This window comes from Coregonus lavaretus (assembly GCF_964263955.1).
Source record: "Coregonus lavaretus genome assembly, contig: HAP1_SCAFFOLD_1091, whole genome shotgun sequence".
Classification (NCBI taxonomy): Eukaryota; Metazoa; Chordata; class Actinopteri; order Salmoniformes; family Salmonidae; genus Coregonus; species Coregonus lavaretus.
Window position 1 is genome coordinate 25,001 of NW_028163470.1, and position 18,052 is coordinate 43,052.

The 18,052-nt window shown below is 46.1% G+C and overlaps 1 protein-coding gene across 3 annotated transcripts in view; it reads left to right on the forward strand.

The window, feature by feature from the left end:
* Positions 1-18,052, forward strand: part of LOC311118093 (endothelin receptor type B-like) — a 38,086-nt gene that overhangs the window by 7,478 nt on the left and 12,556 nt on the right. For all 3 annotated transcript variants that reach the window (XM_084192969.1, XM_084192968.1, XM_084192970.1), the window contains exons 2-4: positions 1-480; positions 12,600-12,712; positions 13,000-13,204. The exon at positions 1-480 is cut by the window's left edge and continues 100 nt beyond it. In XM_084192969.1, the coding sequence (XP_084049095.1) occupies positions 46-480; positions 12,600-12,712; positions 13,000-13,204 (753 nt within the window). In that variant the 5' untranslated portion in view covers positions 1-45. The remainder of the gene's footprint in view (positions 481-12,599; positions 12,713-12,999; positions 13,205-18,052) is intronic.

Consider the following 18,052-nt stretch of genomic DNA (forward strand, 5'->3'; position numbering starts at 1 on the left):
GTGCGTCGTGTGTGTCGTTGTCGGTGCGTCTGTGTGTCAGTGAGGATGTGGTCCGCAGGACTACTTCTGTGTGTTCTGGCTGTAGCAGCAACGTCCTCCTCCAAGTTCACTCGTGACACGTCATCTCAGACCCAGAGGGACATTACGGAGGAGACGAACCCCCCCAACCTTCTCCTGGACACCCTGAACCCCAACACCTCCCTCCCTGTCCCACCTCTCCCCCCCGCCTTCCGCCCACGCCCACCAGACCCCTACCCCCCCATGTGTATCAAGCCCACAGAGATTAAACATGCCTTTAAGTATGTGAACACGGTGGTGAGCTGTGTGATCTTGGTGGTGGGGATGATCGGTAACTCCACCTTATTAAGGATCATCTATAAGAACAAGTGTATGAGAAACGGACCCAACGTTCTGATTGGCTCTCTGGCATTGGGGGATCTTCTCTACATACTCATCGCTATCCCCATCAACGTCTTCAAGGTAGGGAGGGGTCACACTAACCCTAACCCTAACCCTAACCCTAACCCTAACCCTATCCCCATCAACGTCTTCAAGGTAGGGAGGGGTCACACTAACCCTAATCCTAAACCTAACCCTAACCCTAACCCTAACCCTAACCCTAACCCTAACCCTAACCCTAACCCTAACCCTAACCCCATCAACGTCTTCAAGGTAGGGAGGGGTCACACTAACCCTAACCCTAACCCTAACCCTAACCCTAACACTAACCCTAACCCCATCAAAAAATAGAGCAAACACATTCATCCCATGGCACACACGTCACACCGTTATAGTAGTCAACCGCTAGAGTAGTCAACCGTTATAGTAGTCAACTGTTATAGTAGTCAACCGTTATAGTAGTCAACTGTTATAGTAGTCAACAGTTTTAGTAGTCAACAGTTACAGTAGTCAACAGTTATAGTAGTCAACAGTTATAGAAGTCAACAGTTATAGTAGTCAACAGTTATAGTAGTCAACAGTTACAGTAGTCAACAGTTATAGTAGTCAACAGTTATAGAAGTCAACAGTTATAGTAGTCAACAGTTATAGAAGTCAACCATTATAGAAGTCAACCGTTATAGTTGTCAACCGTTGTAGTAGTCAACTGTTATAGGCGTCAACCATTATAGCCGTCAACAGTTATAGCCGTCAGCAGTTATAGCCGTCAGAATTTAAAGTAATCAACAGTTATGACCATCAACAGTTAAAGCTGTCAACAGGTTTAGCCGTCAACAGGTATAGCCGTCAACAGTTTAGCCATCAACAGTTATAACCATCAACGGTTACAGCCATCAACCGTTACAGCCATCAACAGTTATAGCCGTAAACACTTATAGCCAGCAACAGTTACAGGATTGAACAGTTATAGTAGTCAACAGTTAAATTAGTCAACCGTTATAGTAGTCAGCAGTTATAGCTGTCAACTGTTATAGCAACAACAGTCATAGCCAGCAACAGTTACAGTATTCAACAGTTACAGTAGTCAACAGTTACAGTAGTCAACAGTTTTAGCCGTCAACCGTTATAGTAGTCAACAGTTATAGTAGTCAACAGTTATAGTAGTCAACCGTTATAGTAGTCAACAGTTATAGTAGTCAACAGTTATAGTAGTCAACAGTTATAGTAGTCAACAGCTACAGTAGTCAACCGTTACAGTAGTCAACAGTTATAGCCGTCAACAGTTATTTCCATCAATAGTTATAGCCGTCAGCATTTATAGCCAGCAACAGTTACAGTATTTAACTGTTTTAGTAGTCAACTGTTTTAGTAGTCAACCGTTATAGTAGTCAACCGTTATAGTAGTCAACAGTTATAGTAGTCAACAGTTATAGTAGTCAACCGTTATAGTAGTCAACCATTATAGTAGTCAACAGTTATAGTAGTCAAGAAGTTATAGTAGTCAACAGTTATAGTAGTCAACAGTTATAGTAGTCAACCGTTACAGTAGACAACAGTTATAGTAGTCAACAGTTATAGTAGTCAACAGTTACCGTTACAGTAGTCAACAGTTATAGTAGTCAACAGTTATAGTAGTCAACAGTTATAGTAGTCAACAGTTACCGTTACAGTAGTCAACAGTTATAGTTCTCAACAGTTATAGTAGTCAACAGTTATAGTAGTCAACAGTTATAGTAGTCAACCATTACAGTAGTCAACAGTTATAGTAGTCAACAGTTATAGTAGTCAACAGTTATAGTAGTCAACAGTTATAGTAGTCAACAGTTACCGTTACAGTAGTCAACAGTTATAGCCGTCAACAGTTATTTCCAGCAACAGTTACAGTATTCAACAGTTACATTATTCAACAGTTACCGTAGTCAATGGCTATAGTAGTTAACAGTTATAGCATCAACAATTATAGCTAGCAACAGTTATAATAGTCAACAGTTTAAATAGTCACCCGTTATAGCCGTCAACAGTTATAGCTATCAACAGTTACAGTAGTCAACAGTTATCGTAGTCAACAGTTACAGCCAGGAACAGTAACAGTATTCAACAGTTACAGTAGTCAACACCTATAGTAGTCAACTGCTATAGTAGGCAACAGTTATAGCATCAACAGTTGTAGCCAGCAACAGATGCAGTATTCAACAGTTACAGTAGTCAACAGTTATAGTAGTCAACAGCTATAGTAGTCAACAGCTATAGTAGTTAACCATTATAGTTCTCAACAGTTATAGTAGTCAACAGTTATAGTAGTCAACAACAGTTATAGTAGTCAACAGTTACAGTAGTCAACAACAGTTATAGTCGTCAACATCTATGGTAGTCAACCATTATACAAGTCAACCGTTATAGTTGTCAACCGTTATAGGTGTCAACCGTTATAGCCGTCAGCAGTTGTAGCTGACAGAAGTTAAAGTAATCAACAGTTCTGACCATCAACAGTTAATGCTGTCAACCGGTTTAGCCGTCAACCGTTACAGCCATCAACCGTTACAGCCGTCAACAGTTATGTCTTTCAACACTTATAGCCAGCAACAGTTACAGTATTCAATAGTTATATAATATATAATATAATATGCCATTTAGCAGACGCTTTTATCCAAAGCGACTTACAGTCATGCATGCATACATTTTTGTGTATGGGTGGTCCCGGGGATCGAACCCACTACCTTGGCGTTACAAGCACCGTGCTCTACCAGCTGAGCTACAGAGTAGTATGGTAGTCAACAGTTAAAGGAGTAAACCGTTACAGTAGTCAGTAAACCGTTACAGTAGTCAACAGTTGTAGCCGTCAACAGTTTTAACCGTCATACACTATAGGTAGGAACAGTTACAGTATTGAACAGTTCTAGTTGTCAACCGTTATAGGCTTCAACAGTTACAGTAGTCAACAATTATAGTAGTCAACAGTTGCAGTTGTCAAAAGCTATAGTAGTCAATAGTTATAGCTGTCAACAGTTATAGCCATCAACAGAAAATACATTCCACAGTTATAGCAGTCAACAGTTTTAGCCAGCAACAGTTATAGCCATCAACAGTTATAGCCGTCAACCGTTATATCCGTCAACAGTGATAGCCAGCAACAGTTGTAGCCAGCAACATTTACAATATTCAACAGTTACATTATTCAACAGTTACAGTAGTCAACCGTTATAGTAGTCAACCCGTTTCAGCTGTCAACAGTGATAGCCAGCAACAGTAATAACAATCCGCAGTTATAGCAGTCAACAGTTTTAGCCAGCAACAGTTATAGCCATCAACAGTTATAGCCGTCAACCGTTATATCCATCAACAGTGATAGCCAGCAACAGTTGTAGCCAGCAACAGTTACAATATTCAACAGTTACATTATTCAACAGTTACAGTTGTCAACAGTTATAGTAGTCAACAGTTATAGCCAAAAACAGTTTTAGCCAGCAACAGTTATAGCTATCAACAATTACAGTAGTCAACAGTTATCGTAGTCAACCGTTACAGTAGTCAACCGTTACAGTAGTCAACCGTTATAGTAGTCAGCAGTTATAGCCGTCAACAGTTATAGCGGTCAACAATTATAGTAGTCAACAGTTGCAGTATTCAACCGTTATATTAGTAAACAGTTATAGTAGTCAATAGTTATAGTAGTCAATAGTTATAGCAGTCAACAGTTATAGCCTTCAACAGTTATAGCCAGCAACAGTTATAGCTATCAACAAATACAGTAGTCAACAGTTATCGTAGTCAACCGTTACAGTAGTCAACCGTTACAGTAGTCAACCGTTATAGTAGTCAGCAGTTATAGCCGTCAACAGTTATAGCGGTCAACAATTATAGTAGTCAACAGTTGCAGTATTCAACCGTTATATTAGTAAACAGTTATAGTAGTCAATAGTTATAGCAGTCAACAGTTATAGTAGTCAATAGTTATAGCAGTCAACAGTTATAGCCTTCAACAGTTATAGCCAGAAACAGTTACATTATTCAACAGTTACAGTAGTCAATAGTTATAGTAGTCAACAGCTATAGTAGTCAACTGTTCTAGTAGTCAACAGTTATAGCCGTCACCAGTTATAGCGTCAACAGTTATATCCGTCAACAGTTAAATCCGTCAACAGTTACATTATTCAACAGTTACATTATTCAAAGTTACAGTAGTCAACAGTTATAGAAGTCAACAGATAAAGTAGTCAACAGTTATAGCCGTCACCAGTTATATCCGTCAACAGTTATAGCCATCAACCGTTATAGCCATCAACAGTATTAACATTCCACAGTTATAGCAGTCAACAGTTATATCCGTCAACAGTTTTAGCCAGCAACAGTTATAGCTATCAACAGTTATAGCCGTCAATAGTTATAGCCGTCAACAGTTATAGCCGTCAACATTTACAGACAGCAACAGTTAAAGTAGTCAACAGTAATAGCCATCAACAGTTATAACCGTCAACATTTATAGCCAGCAACATTTACAGTATTCAACCGTTACAGTAGTCAACAGCTATAGATTTAAACAGATAAAGTAGTCAACTGTTATAGAGGTCAACAGCTATAGATTTAAACAGATAAAGTAGTCAACTGTTATAGAGGTCAACAGCTATAGATTTAAACAGATAAAGTAGTCAACTGTTATAGAGGTCAACAGCTATAGATTTAAACAGATAAAGTAGTCAACTGTTATAGAGGTCAACAGCTATAGCGGTCAATAGTGTTAGGCATCAATAGTTACAGACAGCAACAGTTACAGTAGTCAACCGTTATTGTAGTCAACCGTTATTGTAGTCAACCGTTATTGTAGTCACCCGTTTTAGCCGGCAACAGTTAAAGCTGTCAACAGTTATAGCCATTAACAGTTATAGCCATAAAATATTATAGCCGTCAACAGATAAAGTAGTCAACCATTATAGAGGTCAACAGCTATAGCCTTCAACAGTGTTAGGCCAGCAACAGTTACAGTGTTTAATTGTTATAGTAGTCAACAGTTAAAGCCATCAACAGTTACAGGCGTCAACAGTTACAGTAGTCAACAGTTAAAGCCATCAACAGTTATATCTAGCAGCAGTTACAGTAGTCAACAGTTAAAGCCATCAACAGTTACAGTAGTCAACAGTTACAGTATTGAACCGTTATAGTAGTCAACAATTATTTCCGTCAACAGTTATAACAGTCAACAGTTATAGTAGTCAACAACAGATTCCTCCCTCTGTCAGTCTCTGTGCCTGCTAACCTCAGATTCCTCCCTCTGCCAGTCGCTGTGCCTGCTAACCTCAGATTCCTCCCTCTGCCAGTCGCTGTGCCTGCTAACCTCAGATTCCTCCCTCTGTCAGTCTCTGTGCCTGCTAACCTCAGATTCCTCCCTCTGCCAGTCGCTGTGCCTGCTAACCTCAGATTCCTCCCTCTGCCAGTCGCTGTGCCTGCTAACCTCAGATTCCTCCCTCTGCCAGTCGCTGTGCCTGCTAACCTCAGATTCCTCCCTCTGTCAGTCTCTGTGCCTGCTAACCTCAGATTCCTCCCTCTGCCAGTCGCTGTGCCTGCTAACCTCAGATTCCTCCCTCTGCCAGTCGCTGTGCCTGCTAACCTCAGATTCCTCCCTCTGCCAGTCGCTGTGCCTGCTAACCTCAGATTCCTCCCTCTGCCAGTCGCTGTGCCTGCTAACCTCAGATTCCTCCCTCTGTCAGTCTCTGTGCCTGCTAACCTCAGATTCCTAGAGAGAAATACGAGGCGTGACTGTAATCATCTCCGTGGAGGATTGAGTTTAGGACTTTATAACAACACTCTAAAGCCTTTAGGGACACATTCAGAAAGATGCTCCAACACATAGTGGACTGTAAACTGAGTCAAAACCAGGCCATCTATATTACAGCAAAGACCTGTCTGAGTTCATCAGTCCTGTTAGAGCTACGTCTTAATAACAGCTGACTGCAGTCCAGGGCTGACCCTCATATAGAGACAGGGACAGGGCTGACCCTCATATAGAGACAGGGACAGGGCTGACCCTCATATAGAGACAGGGACAGGGCTGACCCTCATATAGAGACAGAGTCCAGGGCTGACCCTCATATAGAGACAGAGTCCAGGGCTGACCCTCATATAGAGACAGGGACAGGGCTGACCCTCATATAGAGACAGGGACAGGGCTGACCCTCATATAGAGACAGAGTCCAGGGCTGACCCTCATATAGAGACAGGGACAGGGCTGACCCTCATATAGAGACAGGGACAGGGCTGACCCTCATATAGAGACAGGGACAGGGCTGACCCTCATATAGAGACAGGGACAGGGCTGACCCTCATATAGAGACAGGGACAGGGCTGACCCTCATATAGAGACAGAGTCCAGGGCTGACCCTCATATAGAGACAGAGTCCAGGGCTGACCCTCATATAGAGACAGGGACAGGGCTGACCCTCATATAGAGACAGGGACAGGGCTGACCCTCATATAGAGACAGGGACAGGGCTGACCCTCATATAGAGACAGAGTCCAGGGCTGACCCTCATATAGAGACAGAGTCCAGGGCTGACCCTCATATAGAGACAGAGTCCAGGGCTGACCCTCATATAGAGACAGAGTCCAGGGTTGACCCTCATATAGAGACAGAGTCCAGGGCTGACCCTCATATAGAGACAGGGACAGGGCTGACCCTCATATAGAGACAGGGACAGGGCTGACCCTCATATAGAGACAGGGACAGGGCTGACCCTCATATAGAGACAGGGACAGGGCTGACCCTCATATAGAGACAGGGACAGGGCTGACCCTCATATAGAGACAGAGTCCAGGGCTGACCCTCATATAGAGACAGGGACAGGGCTGACCCTCATATAGAGACAGAGTCCAGGGCTGACCCTCATATAGAGACAGAGTCCAGGGCTGACCCTCATATAGAGACAGAGTCCAGGGCTGACCCTCATATAGAGACAGGGACAGGGCTGACCCTCATATAGAGACAGGGACAGGGCTGACCCTCATATAGAGACAGGGACAGGGCTGACCCTCATATAGAGACAGAGTCCAGGGCTGACCCTCATATAGAGACAGAGTCCAGGGCTGACCCTCATATAGAGACAGGGACAGGGCTGACCCTCATATAGAGACAGAGTCCAGGGCTGACCCTCATATAGAGACAGGGACAGGGCTGACCCTCATATAGAGACAGAGTCCAGGGCTGACCCTCATATAGAGACAGGGACAGGGCTGACCCTCATATAGAGACAGGGACAGGGCTGACCCTCATATAGAGACAGGGACAGGGCTGACCCTCATATAGAGACAGGGACAGGGCTGACCCTCATATAGAGACAGAGTCCAGGGCTGACCCTCATATAGAGACAGAGTCCAGGGCTGACCCTCATATAGAGACAGGGACAGGGCTGACCCTCATATAGAGACAGAGTCCAGGGCTGACCCTCATATAGAGACAGGGACAGGGCTGACCCTCATATAGAGACAGAGTCCAGGACTGACCCTCATATAGAGACAGGGACAGGGCTGACCCTCATATAGAGACAGAGTCCAGGGCTGACCCTCATATAGAGAAAGGGACAGGGCTGACCCTCATATAGAGACAGGGACAGGGCTGACCCTCATATAGAGACAGAGTCCAGGGCTGACCCTCATATAGAGACAGGGACAGGGCTGACCCTCATATAGAGACAGAGTCCAGGGCTGACCCTCATATAGAGACAGGGACAGGGCTGACCCTCATATAGAGACAGGGACAGGGCTGACCCTCATATAGAGACAGGGACAGGGCTGACCCTCATATAGAGACAGGGACAGGGCTGACCCTCATATAGAGACAGGGACAGGGCTGACCCTCATATAGAGACAGGGACAGGGCTGACCCTCATATAGAGACAGGGACAGGGCTGACCCTCATATAGAGACAGGGACAGGGCTGACCCTCATATAGAGACAGGGACAGGGCTGACCCTCATATAGAGACAGGGACAGGGCTGACCCTCATATAGAGACAGGGACAGGGCTGACCCTCATATAGAGACAGGGACAGGGCTGACCCTCATATAGAGACAGGGACAGGGCTGACCCTCATATAGAGACAGGGACAGGGCTGACCCTCATATAGAGACAGAGTCCAGGGCTGACCCTCATATAGAGACAGAGTCCAGGGCTGACCCTCATATAGAGACAGGGACAGGGCTGACCCTCATATAGAGACAGAGTCCAGGGCTGACCCTCATATAGAGACAGGGACAGGGCTGACCCTCATATAGAGACAGAGTCCAGGGCTGACCCTCATATAGAGACAGAGTCCAGGGCTGACCCTCATATAGAGACAGAGTCCAGGGCTGACCCTCATATAGAGACAGAGTCCAGGGCTGACCCTCATATAGAGACAGAGTCCAGGGCTGACCCTCATATAGAGACAGGGACAGGGCTGACCCTCATATAGAGACAGGGACAGGGCTGACCCTCATATAGAGACAGGGACAGGGCTGACCCTCATATAGAGACAGGGACAGGGCTGACCCTCATATAGAGACAGGGACAGGGCTGACCCTCATATAGAGACAGGGACAGGGCTGACCCTCATATAGAGACAGAGTCCAGGGCTGACCCTCATATAGAGACAGGGACAGGGCTGACCCTCATATAGAGACAGAGTCCAGGGCTGACCCTCATATAGAGACAGGGACAGGGCTGACCCTCATATAGAGACAGAGTCCAGGGCTGACCCTCATATAGAGACAGAGTCCAGGGCTGACCCTCATATAGAGACAGAGTCCAGGGCTGACCCTCATATAGAGACAGAGTCCAGGGCTGACCCTCATATAGAGACAGGGACAGGGCTGACCCTCATATAGAGACAGGGACAGGGCTGACCCTCATATAGAGACAGGGACAGGGCTGACCCTCATATAGAGACAGGGACAGGGCTGACCCTCATATAGAGACAGAGTCCAGGGCTGACCCTCATATAGAGACAGAGTCCAGGGCTGACCCTCATATAGAGACAGGGACAGGGCTGACCCTCATATAGAGACAGGGACAGGGCTGACCCTCATATAGAGACAGGGACAGGGCTGACCCTCATATAGAGACAGGGACAGGGCTGACCCTCATATAGAGACAGGGACAGGGCTGACCCTCATATAGAGACAGGGACAGGGCTGACCCTCATATAGAGACAGAGTCCAGGGCTGACCCTCATATAGAGACAGAGTCCAGGGCTGACCCTCATATAGAGACAGAGTCCAGGGCTGACCCTCATATAGAGACAGAGTCCAGGGTTGACCCTCATATAGAGACAGAGTCCAGGGCTGACCCTCATATAGAGACAGGGACAGGGCTGACCCTCATATAGAGACAGGGACAGGGCTGACCCTCATATAGAGACAGGGACAGGGCTGACCCTCATATAGAGACAGGGACAGGGCTGACCCTCATATAGAGACAGGGACAGGGCTGACCCTCATATAGAGACAGGGACAGGGCTGACCCTCATATAGAGACAGAGTCCAGGGCTGACCCTCATATAGAGACAGGGACAGGGCTGACCCTCATATAGAGACAGAGTCCAGGGCTGACCCTCATATAGAGACAGGGACAGGGCTGACCCTCATATAGAGACAGAGTCCAGGGCTGACCCTCATATAGAGACAGAGTCCAGGGCTGACCCTCATATAGAGACAGAGTCCAGGGCTGACCCTCATATAGAGACAGAGTCCAGGGCTGACCCTCATATAGAGACAGGGACAGGGCTGACCCTCATATAGAGACAGGGACAGGGCTGACCCTCATATAGAGACAGGGACAGGGCTGACCCTCATATAGAGACAGGGACAGGGCTGACCCTCATATAGAGACAGAGTCCAGGGCTGACCCTCATATAGAGACAGGGACAGGGCTGACCCTCATATAGAGACAGAGTCCAGGGCTGACCCTCATATAGAGACTGGGACAGGGCTGACCCTCATATAGAGACAGAGTCCAGGGCTGACCCTCATATAGAGACAGAGTCCAGGGCTGACCCTCATATAGAGACAGAGTCCAGGGCTGACCCTCATATAGAGACAGGGACAGGGCTGACCCTCATATAGAGACAGAGTCCAGGGCTGACCCTCATATAGAGACAGGGACAGGGCTGACCCTCATATAGAGACAGAGTCCAGGGCTGACCCTCATATAGAGACAGGGACAGGGCTGACCCTCATATAGAGACAGAGTCCAGGGCTGACCCTCATATAGAGACAGAGTCCAGGGCTGACCCTCATATAGAGACAGGGACAGGGCTGACCCTCATATAGAGACAGAGTCCAGGGCTGACCCTCATATAGAGACTGGGACAGGGCTGACCCTCATATAGAGACAGGGACAGGGCTGACCCTCATATAGAGACAGAGTCCAGGGCTGACCCTCATATAGAGACAGAGTCCAGGGCTGACCCTCATATAGAGACAGGGACAGGGCTGACCCTCATATAGAGACAGAGTCCAGGGCTGACCCTCATATAGAGACAGGGACAGGGCTGACCCTCATATAGAGACAGAGTCCAGGGCTGACCCTCATATAGAGACAGGGACAGGGCTGACCCTCATATAGAGACAGAGTCCAGGGCTGACCCTCATATAGAGACAGAGTCCAGGGCTGACCCTCATATAGAGACAGGGACAGGGCTGACCCTCATATAGAGACAGAGTCCAGGGCTGACCCTCATATAGAGACAGGGACAGGGCTGACCCTCATATAGAGACAGGGACAGGGCTGACCCTCATATAGAGACAGAGTCCAGGGCTGACCCTCATATAGAGACAGGGACAGGGCTGACCCTCATATAGAGACAGGGACAGGGCTGACCCTCATATAGAGACAGGGACAGGGCTGACCCTCATATAGAGACAGGGACAGGGCTGACCCTCATATAGAGACAGGGACAGGGCTGACCCTCATATAGAGACAGAGTCCAGGGCTGACCCTCATATAGAGACAGGGACAGGGCTGACCCTCATATAGAGACAGGGACAGGGCTGACCCTCATATAGAGACAGAGTCCAGGGCTGACCCTCATATAGAGACAGGGACAGGGCTGACCCTCATATAGAGACAGGGACAGGGCTGACCCTCATATAGAGACAGGGACAGGGCTGACCCTCATATAGAGACAGGGACAGGGCTGACCCTCATATAGAGACAGGGACAGGGCTGACCCTCATATAGAGACAGGGACAGGTTTGACCCTCATATAGAGACAGGGACAGGGCTGACCCTCATATAGAGACAGGGACAGGGCTGACCCTCATATAGAGACAGAGTCCAGGGCTGACCCTCATATAGAGACAGGGACAGGGCTGACCCTCATATAGAGACAGAGTCCAGGGCTGACCCTCATATAGAGACAGGGACAGGGCTGACCCTCATATAGAGACAGAGTCCAGGGCTGACCCTCATATAGAGACAGGGACAGGGCTGACCCTCATATAGAGACAGGGACAGGGCTGACCCTCATATAGAGACAGGGACAGGGCTGACCCTCATATAGAGACAGGGACAGGGCTGACCCTCATATAGAGACAGGGACAGGGCTGACCCTCATATAGAGACAGGGACAGGGCTGACCCTCATATAGAGACAGGGACAGGGCTGACCCTCATATAGAGACAGGGACAGGGCTGACCCTCATATAGAGACAGGGACAGGGCTGACCCTCATATAGAGACAGAGTCCAGGGCTGACCCTCATATAGAGACAGAGTCCAGGGCTGACCCTCATATAGAGACAGGGACAGGGCTGACCCTCATATAGAGACAGAGTCCAGGGCTGACCCTCATATAGAGACAGAGTCCAGGGCTGACCCTCATATAGAGACAGAGTCCAGGGCTGACCCTCATATAGAGACAGGGACAGGGCTGACCCTCATATAGAGACAGGGACAGGGCTGACCCTCATATAGAGACAGAGTCCAGGGCTGACCCTCATATAGAGACAGGGACAGGGCTGACCCTCATATAGAGACAGAGTCCAGGGCTGACCCTCATATAGAGACAGAGTCCAGGGCTGACCCTCATATAGAGACAGGGACAGGGCTGACCCTCATATAGAGACAGGGACAGGGCTGACCCTCATATAGAGACAGAGTCCAGGGCTCTCCTCCTCTCATCTGCTCTCTGCTCCTCTTCTCTTTCTCTCTCCTCCCTCTCTCCTCTCCTCTCTAGCTGATAGCAGAAGACTGGCCGTTTGGGGTTCATGTGTGTAAGTTGATGCCATTCATCCAGAAGGCTTCCGTAGGAATCACTGTCCTCAGCCTGTGTGCCCTGAGCATCGACAGGTCAGTAACACGCACACGGATGATTGCACATTCACACACACACGGATGATTGCACATTCACACACACACACACACGGATGATTGCACATTCACACACACACACACGGATGATTGCACATTCACACACACACACACGGATGATTGCACATTCACACACACACACACGGATGATTGCACATTCACACACACACACTCGGATGATTGCACATTCACACACACACACACACGGATGATTGCACATTCACACACACACGGATACTAAGTGGAGAACATGTCTGTGTGTCTAGGTACCATGCGGTGACCTCGTGGAGTAGGGTGAAAGGGATAGGGATACCTCTCTGGAAAGCTCTACAGGTCACATTCATCTGGCTGGTTGCTGTCCTGCTGGCTGTTCCTGAGGCTGTGGCCTTCGACATGATGGAGATGCCTTACAGAGGCAGCAAGCTACGCGTCTGTCTGTTGCACCCCCAGCAGAACAATGCCTTTATGAAGGTAGACACACATCACACGCTGTATCTTCACAGACCCCCATTATATATACATGTTGGACAATGACATTACCCCAATATACCACCCTCTATTCTACCATGACATTACCCCAATATACCACCCTCTATTCTACCATGACATTACCCCAATATACCACCCTCTATTCTACCATGACATTACCCCAATATACCACCCTCTGTTCTACCATGACATTACCCCAATATACCACCCTCTATTCTACCATGACATTACCCCAATATACCACCATCTATTCTACCATGACATTACCCCAATATACCACCCTCTATTCTACCATGACATTACCCCAATATACCACCCTCTATTCTACCATGACATTACCCCAATATACCACCCTCTATTCTACCATGACATTACCCCAATATACCACCCTCTATTCTACCATGACATTACCCCAATATACCACCCTCTATTCTACCATGACATTACCCCAATATACCACCCTCTATTCTACCATGACAGTAACCCAATATACCACCCTCTATTCTACCATGACATTACCCCAATATACCACCCTCTATTCTACCATGACATTACCCCAATATACCACCCTCTATTCTACCAGGACATTACCCCAATATACCACCCTCTGTTCTACCATGTCAGTAACCCAATATACCACCCTCTATTCTACCATGACATTACCCCAATATACCACCCTCTATTCTACCATGACATTACCCCAATATACCACCCTCTATTCTACCATGACATTACCCCAATATACCACCCTCTGTTCTGCCATGACAGTAACCCAATATACCACCCTCTATTCTACCATGACATTACTTCAATATACCACCCTCTATTCTACCATGACATTACCCCAATATACCACCCTCTGTTCTACCATGACATTACCCCAATATACCACCCTCTATTCTACCAGGACATTACCCCAATATACCACCCTCTATTCTACCATGACATTACCCCAATATACCACCCTCTATTCTACCATGACATTACCCCAATATACCACCCTCTATTCTACCAGGACATTACCCCAATATACCACCCTCTGTTCTACCATGTCAGTAACCCAATATACCACCCTCTATTCTACCATGACATTACCCCAATATACCACCCTCTATTCTACCATGACATTACCCCAATATACCACCCTCTATTCTACCATGACATTACCCCAATATACCACCCTCTGTTCTACCATGACAGTAACCCAATATACCACCCTCTATTCTACCATGACATTACTTCAATATACCACCCTCTATTCTACCATGACATTACCCCAATATACCACCCTCTGTTCTACCATGTCAGTAACCCAATATACCACCCTCTATTCTACCAGGACATTACCCCAATATACCACCCTCTGTTCTACCATGTCAGTAACCCAATATACCACCCTCTATTCTACCATGACATTTGGTATTTGGTATTTCATTAGGATCCCCATTGCAAAAAGCAGCAGCTACTGTTCCTGGGGTCCACATGAAACATGGATTAATACAGAACATTAATAGACAAGAACAGCTCAAGGACAGAACTACATACATTTTAAAAATGGCACACGTAGCCTACACATCAATACATACACACAAAATATCTAGGTCAAATAGGGGAGAGGTGTTGTGTCGTGAGGTGTTGCTTTATCTGTTTGTTTAAACCAGGTTTGCTGTTCATTTGAGCAATATGAGATGGAACGGAGTTCCATGCAATAATGGCTCTATATAATACTGTACGCTTTCTTGAATTTGTTCTGGATTTGGGGACTGTGAAAAGACCCCTGCTGGCATGTCTAGGGGGGTAAATGTGTGTGTCAGAGCTGTGTGTAAGTTGACAATGCAAACAATTTGGGATTTTCAACACATTCATGTTTCTTATAAAAATAAGAAGTGATGCAGTCAGTCTCTCCTCAACTCTTAGCCAAGAGAGACTGGCATGCATAGTATTTATATCAGCCCTCTGATTACAATGAAGAGCAAGACGTGTTGCTCTGTTCTGGGCCAGCTGCAGCTTAACTAGGTCTTTCCTTGCAGCACTGGATCACACGACTGGACAATAATCAAGATTAGACTAAACGAGAGCCTGCAGTGTGGTGTCAAAAAAGCAGAGCATATCTTTATTACGGACAGACCTCTCCCCATCTTTATAACCATTGAATCTATATGTTTTGACCATGATAGTTTTAAATCTAAGGTAATGCCAAGTAATTTAGTCTCCTCAACTTGTTCAACAGCCACACCATTCATTACCAGATTCAGCTGAGGTCTAGGACTTATGGAATGATTTGTACCAAATACAATGCTCTTAGTTTTAGAGATGTTCAGGACCAGTTTATTACTGGCCACCCATTCCAAAACACCCATTTGTTAAGGGTTTCAGTGACTTCATTAGCTGTGTTTGCTGATGCGTATATGGTTGAGTCATCAGCATACATGGACACACATGCTTTGTTCAATGCCAGTGGCAGGTCATTGGTAAAAATAGAAAATAGTATAGGGCCTAGAGAGCTGCCCTGTGGTACACCACACTTTACATGTTTGACATTAGAGAAGCTTCCATTAAAGAAAACTCTTTGAGTTCTATTAAATAGATAACTCTGAATCCACGATATGGCAGAGGTTGAAAAACCATAACACATACGTTTTTTCAACAACAGGTTATGGTCAATAATATCAAAGGCTGCACTGAAATCTAACAGTACAGCTCCCACAATCTTCTTATTATCAATTTATTTTAACTAATCATCAGTCATTTGTGTCAGTGCAGTACATGTTGAGTGCCCTTCCCTATAAGCATGCTGAAAGTCTGTTGTTAATTTGTTTAAAGAGAAATAGCATTGTATTTGGTCAAACACTATTTTTTCCAACAGTTTGCTAAGAGCTGGCAGCAAGCTGATAGGTCTGCTGTTAGAACCAGTAAAGGCTGCTTTACCATTCTTGGGTAGTGGAATGACTTTGGCTTCTCTCCAGGCCTGAGGACAAAGACTTTCCTCTAGGCTCAATATATCACCCTGTTGTACCATGACATTAACCCAATATATTACCCTATTTTCTACCATGACATTAACCCAATATACAGTGCATTTGGAAAGTATTCAGACCCCTTGACCTTTTCCACATTTTCTTACATTACAGCCTTATTCTAAAATTGATGAAATTGTTATTTTTCTCTCATCAATCTACACACAATACCCCATAATGACAAAGCAAAATCAGGTTTTTAGAAAGCTTGGCACAACTGTATTTGGGGAGTTTCTCCCATTCTTCTATGCAGATCCTCTTAAGCTCTGTCAGGTTGGATGGGGAGCGTCGCTGCACAGCTATTTTCAGGTCTCTCCAGAGATGTTCGATCAGGTTCAAGTCCGGGCTCTGGAGCAGGTTTTCATCAAGGATCTCTCTGTACTTTGCTCCGTTCATCTTTCCCTCGACCCTGACTAGTCTCCCAGCCCCTGGAGAGATGGTTGTCCTTCTGGAAGGTTCTCCCATCTCCACAAAGGAAGTCTGGAGCTCTGTCAGAGTGACCATCAGGTTCTTGGTCATCTCCCTGACCAAGGCCCTTCTCCCCCGATTGGTCAGTTTGGCCGGGCGGCCAGCTCTAGGAAGAGTCTTGGTGGTTCCAAACTTCTTCCATTTAAGAATGATGGAGGCCACTGTGTTCTTGGGGACCTTCAATGCTGCAGACATTTTTTGGTACCCTTACCCAGATCTGAGCCTCAACACAATCCTGTCTCGGAGCTCTACGGACAATTCCTTCGGCCTCATGGCTTGGTTTTTGCTCTGATATGCACTGTCAACTGTGGGACCTTATATAGACAGGTGTGTGCCTTTCCAAATCATGTCCAATAATTTGAATTTACCACAGGTGGACTCCAATCAAGTTGTAGAAACATCTCAAGGATGATAATTGGAAACAGGGTGCACCTGAGCTTAATTTCGAGTCTCATAGCAAAGGGTCTGAATACTTATAGTACCAGTCAAAAGTTTGGACACACCTACTCATTCAAGGGTTTTTATTTTTAATATTTTATACATTGTAGAATAATAGCGAAGACATAACAACTATGAAATAACACATATGGAATCATGTAGTAAGCAAAAAAGTGTTAAACAAATCAAAATATATTTTATATTTGAGATTCTTCAAATAGCCACCCTTTGCCTTGATGACAGCTTTGCACACTCTTGGCATTCTCTCAACCAGCTTCACCTGGAATGCTTTTCCAACTGTCTTGAAAGAGTTCCCACATATGCTTAGCACTTCTTGGCTGCTTTTCCTTCACTCTGTCATCCGACTCATCCAAAACCATCTCAATTGGGTTGAGGTCGGGAGATTGTGGAGGCAAGGTCATCTGATGTAGCACTCCATCACTCTCCTTCTTGGTAAAATAGCCCTTACACAGCCTGGAGGTGTGATGGGTCATTGTCCTGTTGAAAAACAAATGATAGTCCCACTAAGCCCAAACCAGATGGGATGGCGTATCGCTGCAGAATGCTGTGGTAGCCATGCTGGTTAATAATATAATATAATATGCCATTTAGCAGACGCTTTTATCCAAAGCGACTTACAGTCATGCGTGCATACATTTTTTTTGTGTATGGGTGGTCCCGGGGATCGAACCCACTACCTTGGCGTTATAAGCGCCGTGCTCTACCAGCTGAGCTACAGAGGACCACAAGTGTGCCTTGAATTCTAAATAAATCACAGACAGTGTCACCAGCAAAGCACCCCCACACCATAACACCTCCTCCTCCATGCTTTACTGTGGGAAATACACATGCAGAGATCATCCGTTCACCCACACTGCGTCTCACAAAGACACAGTGGTTGAAACCA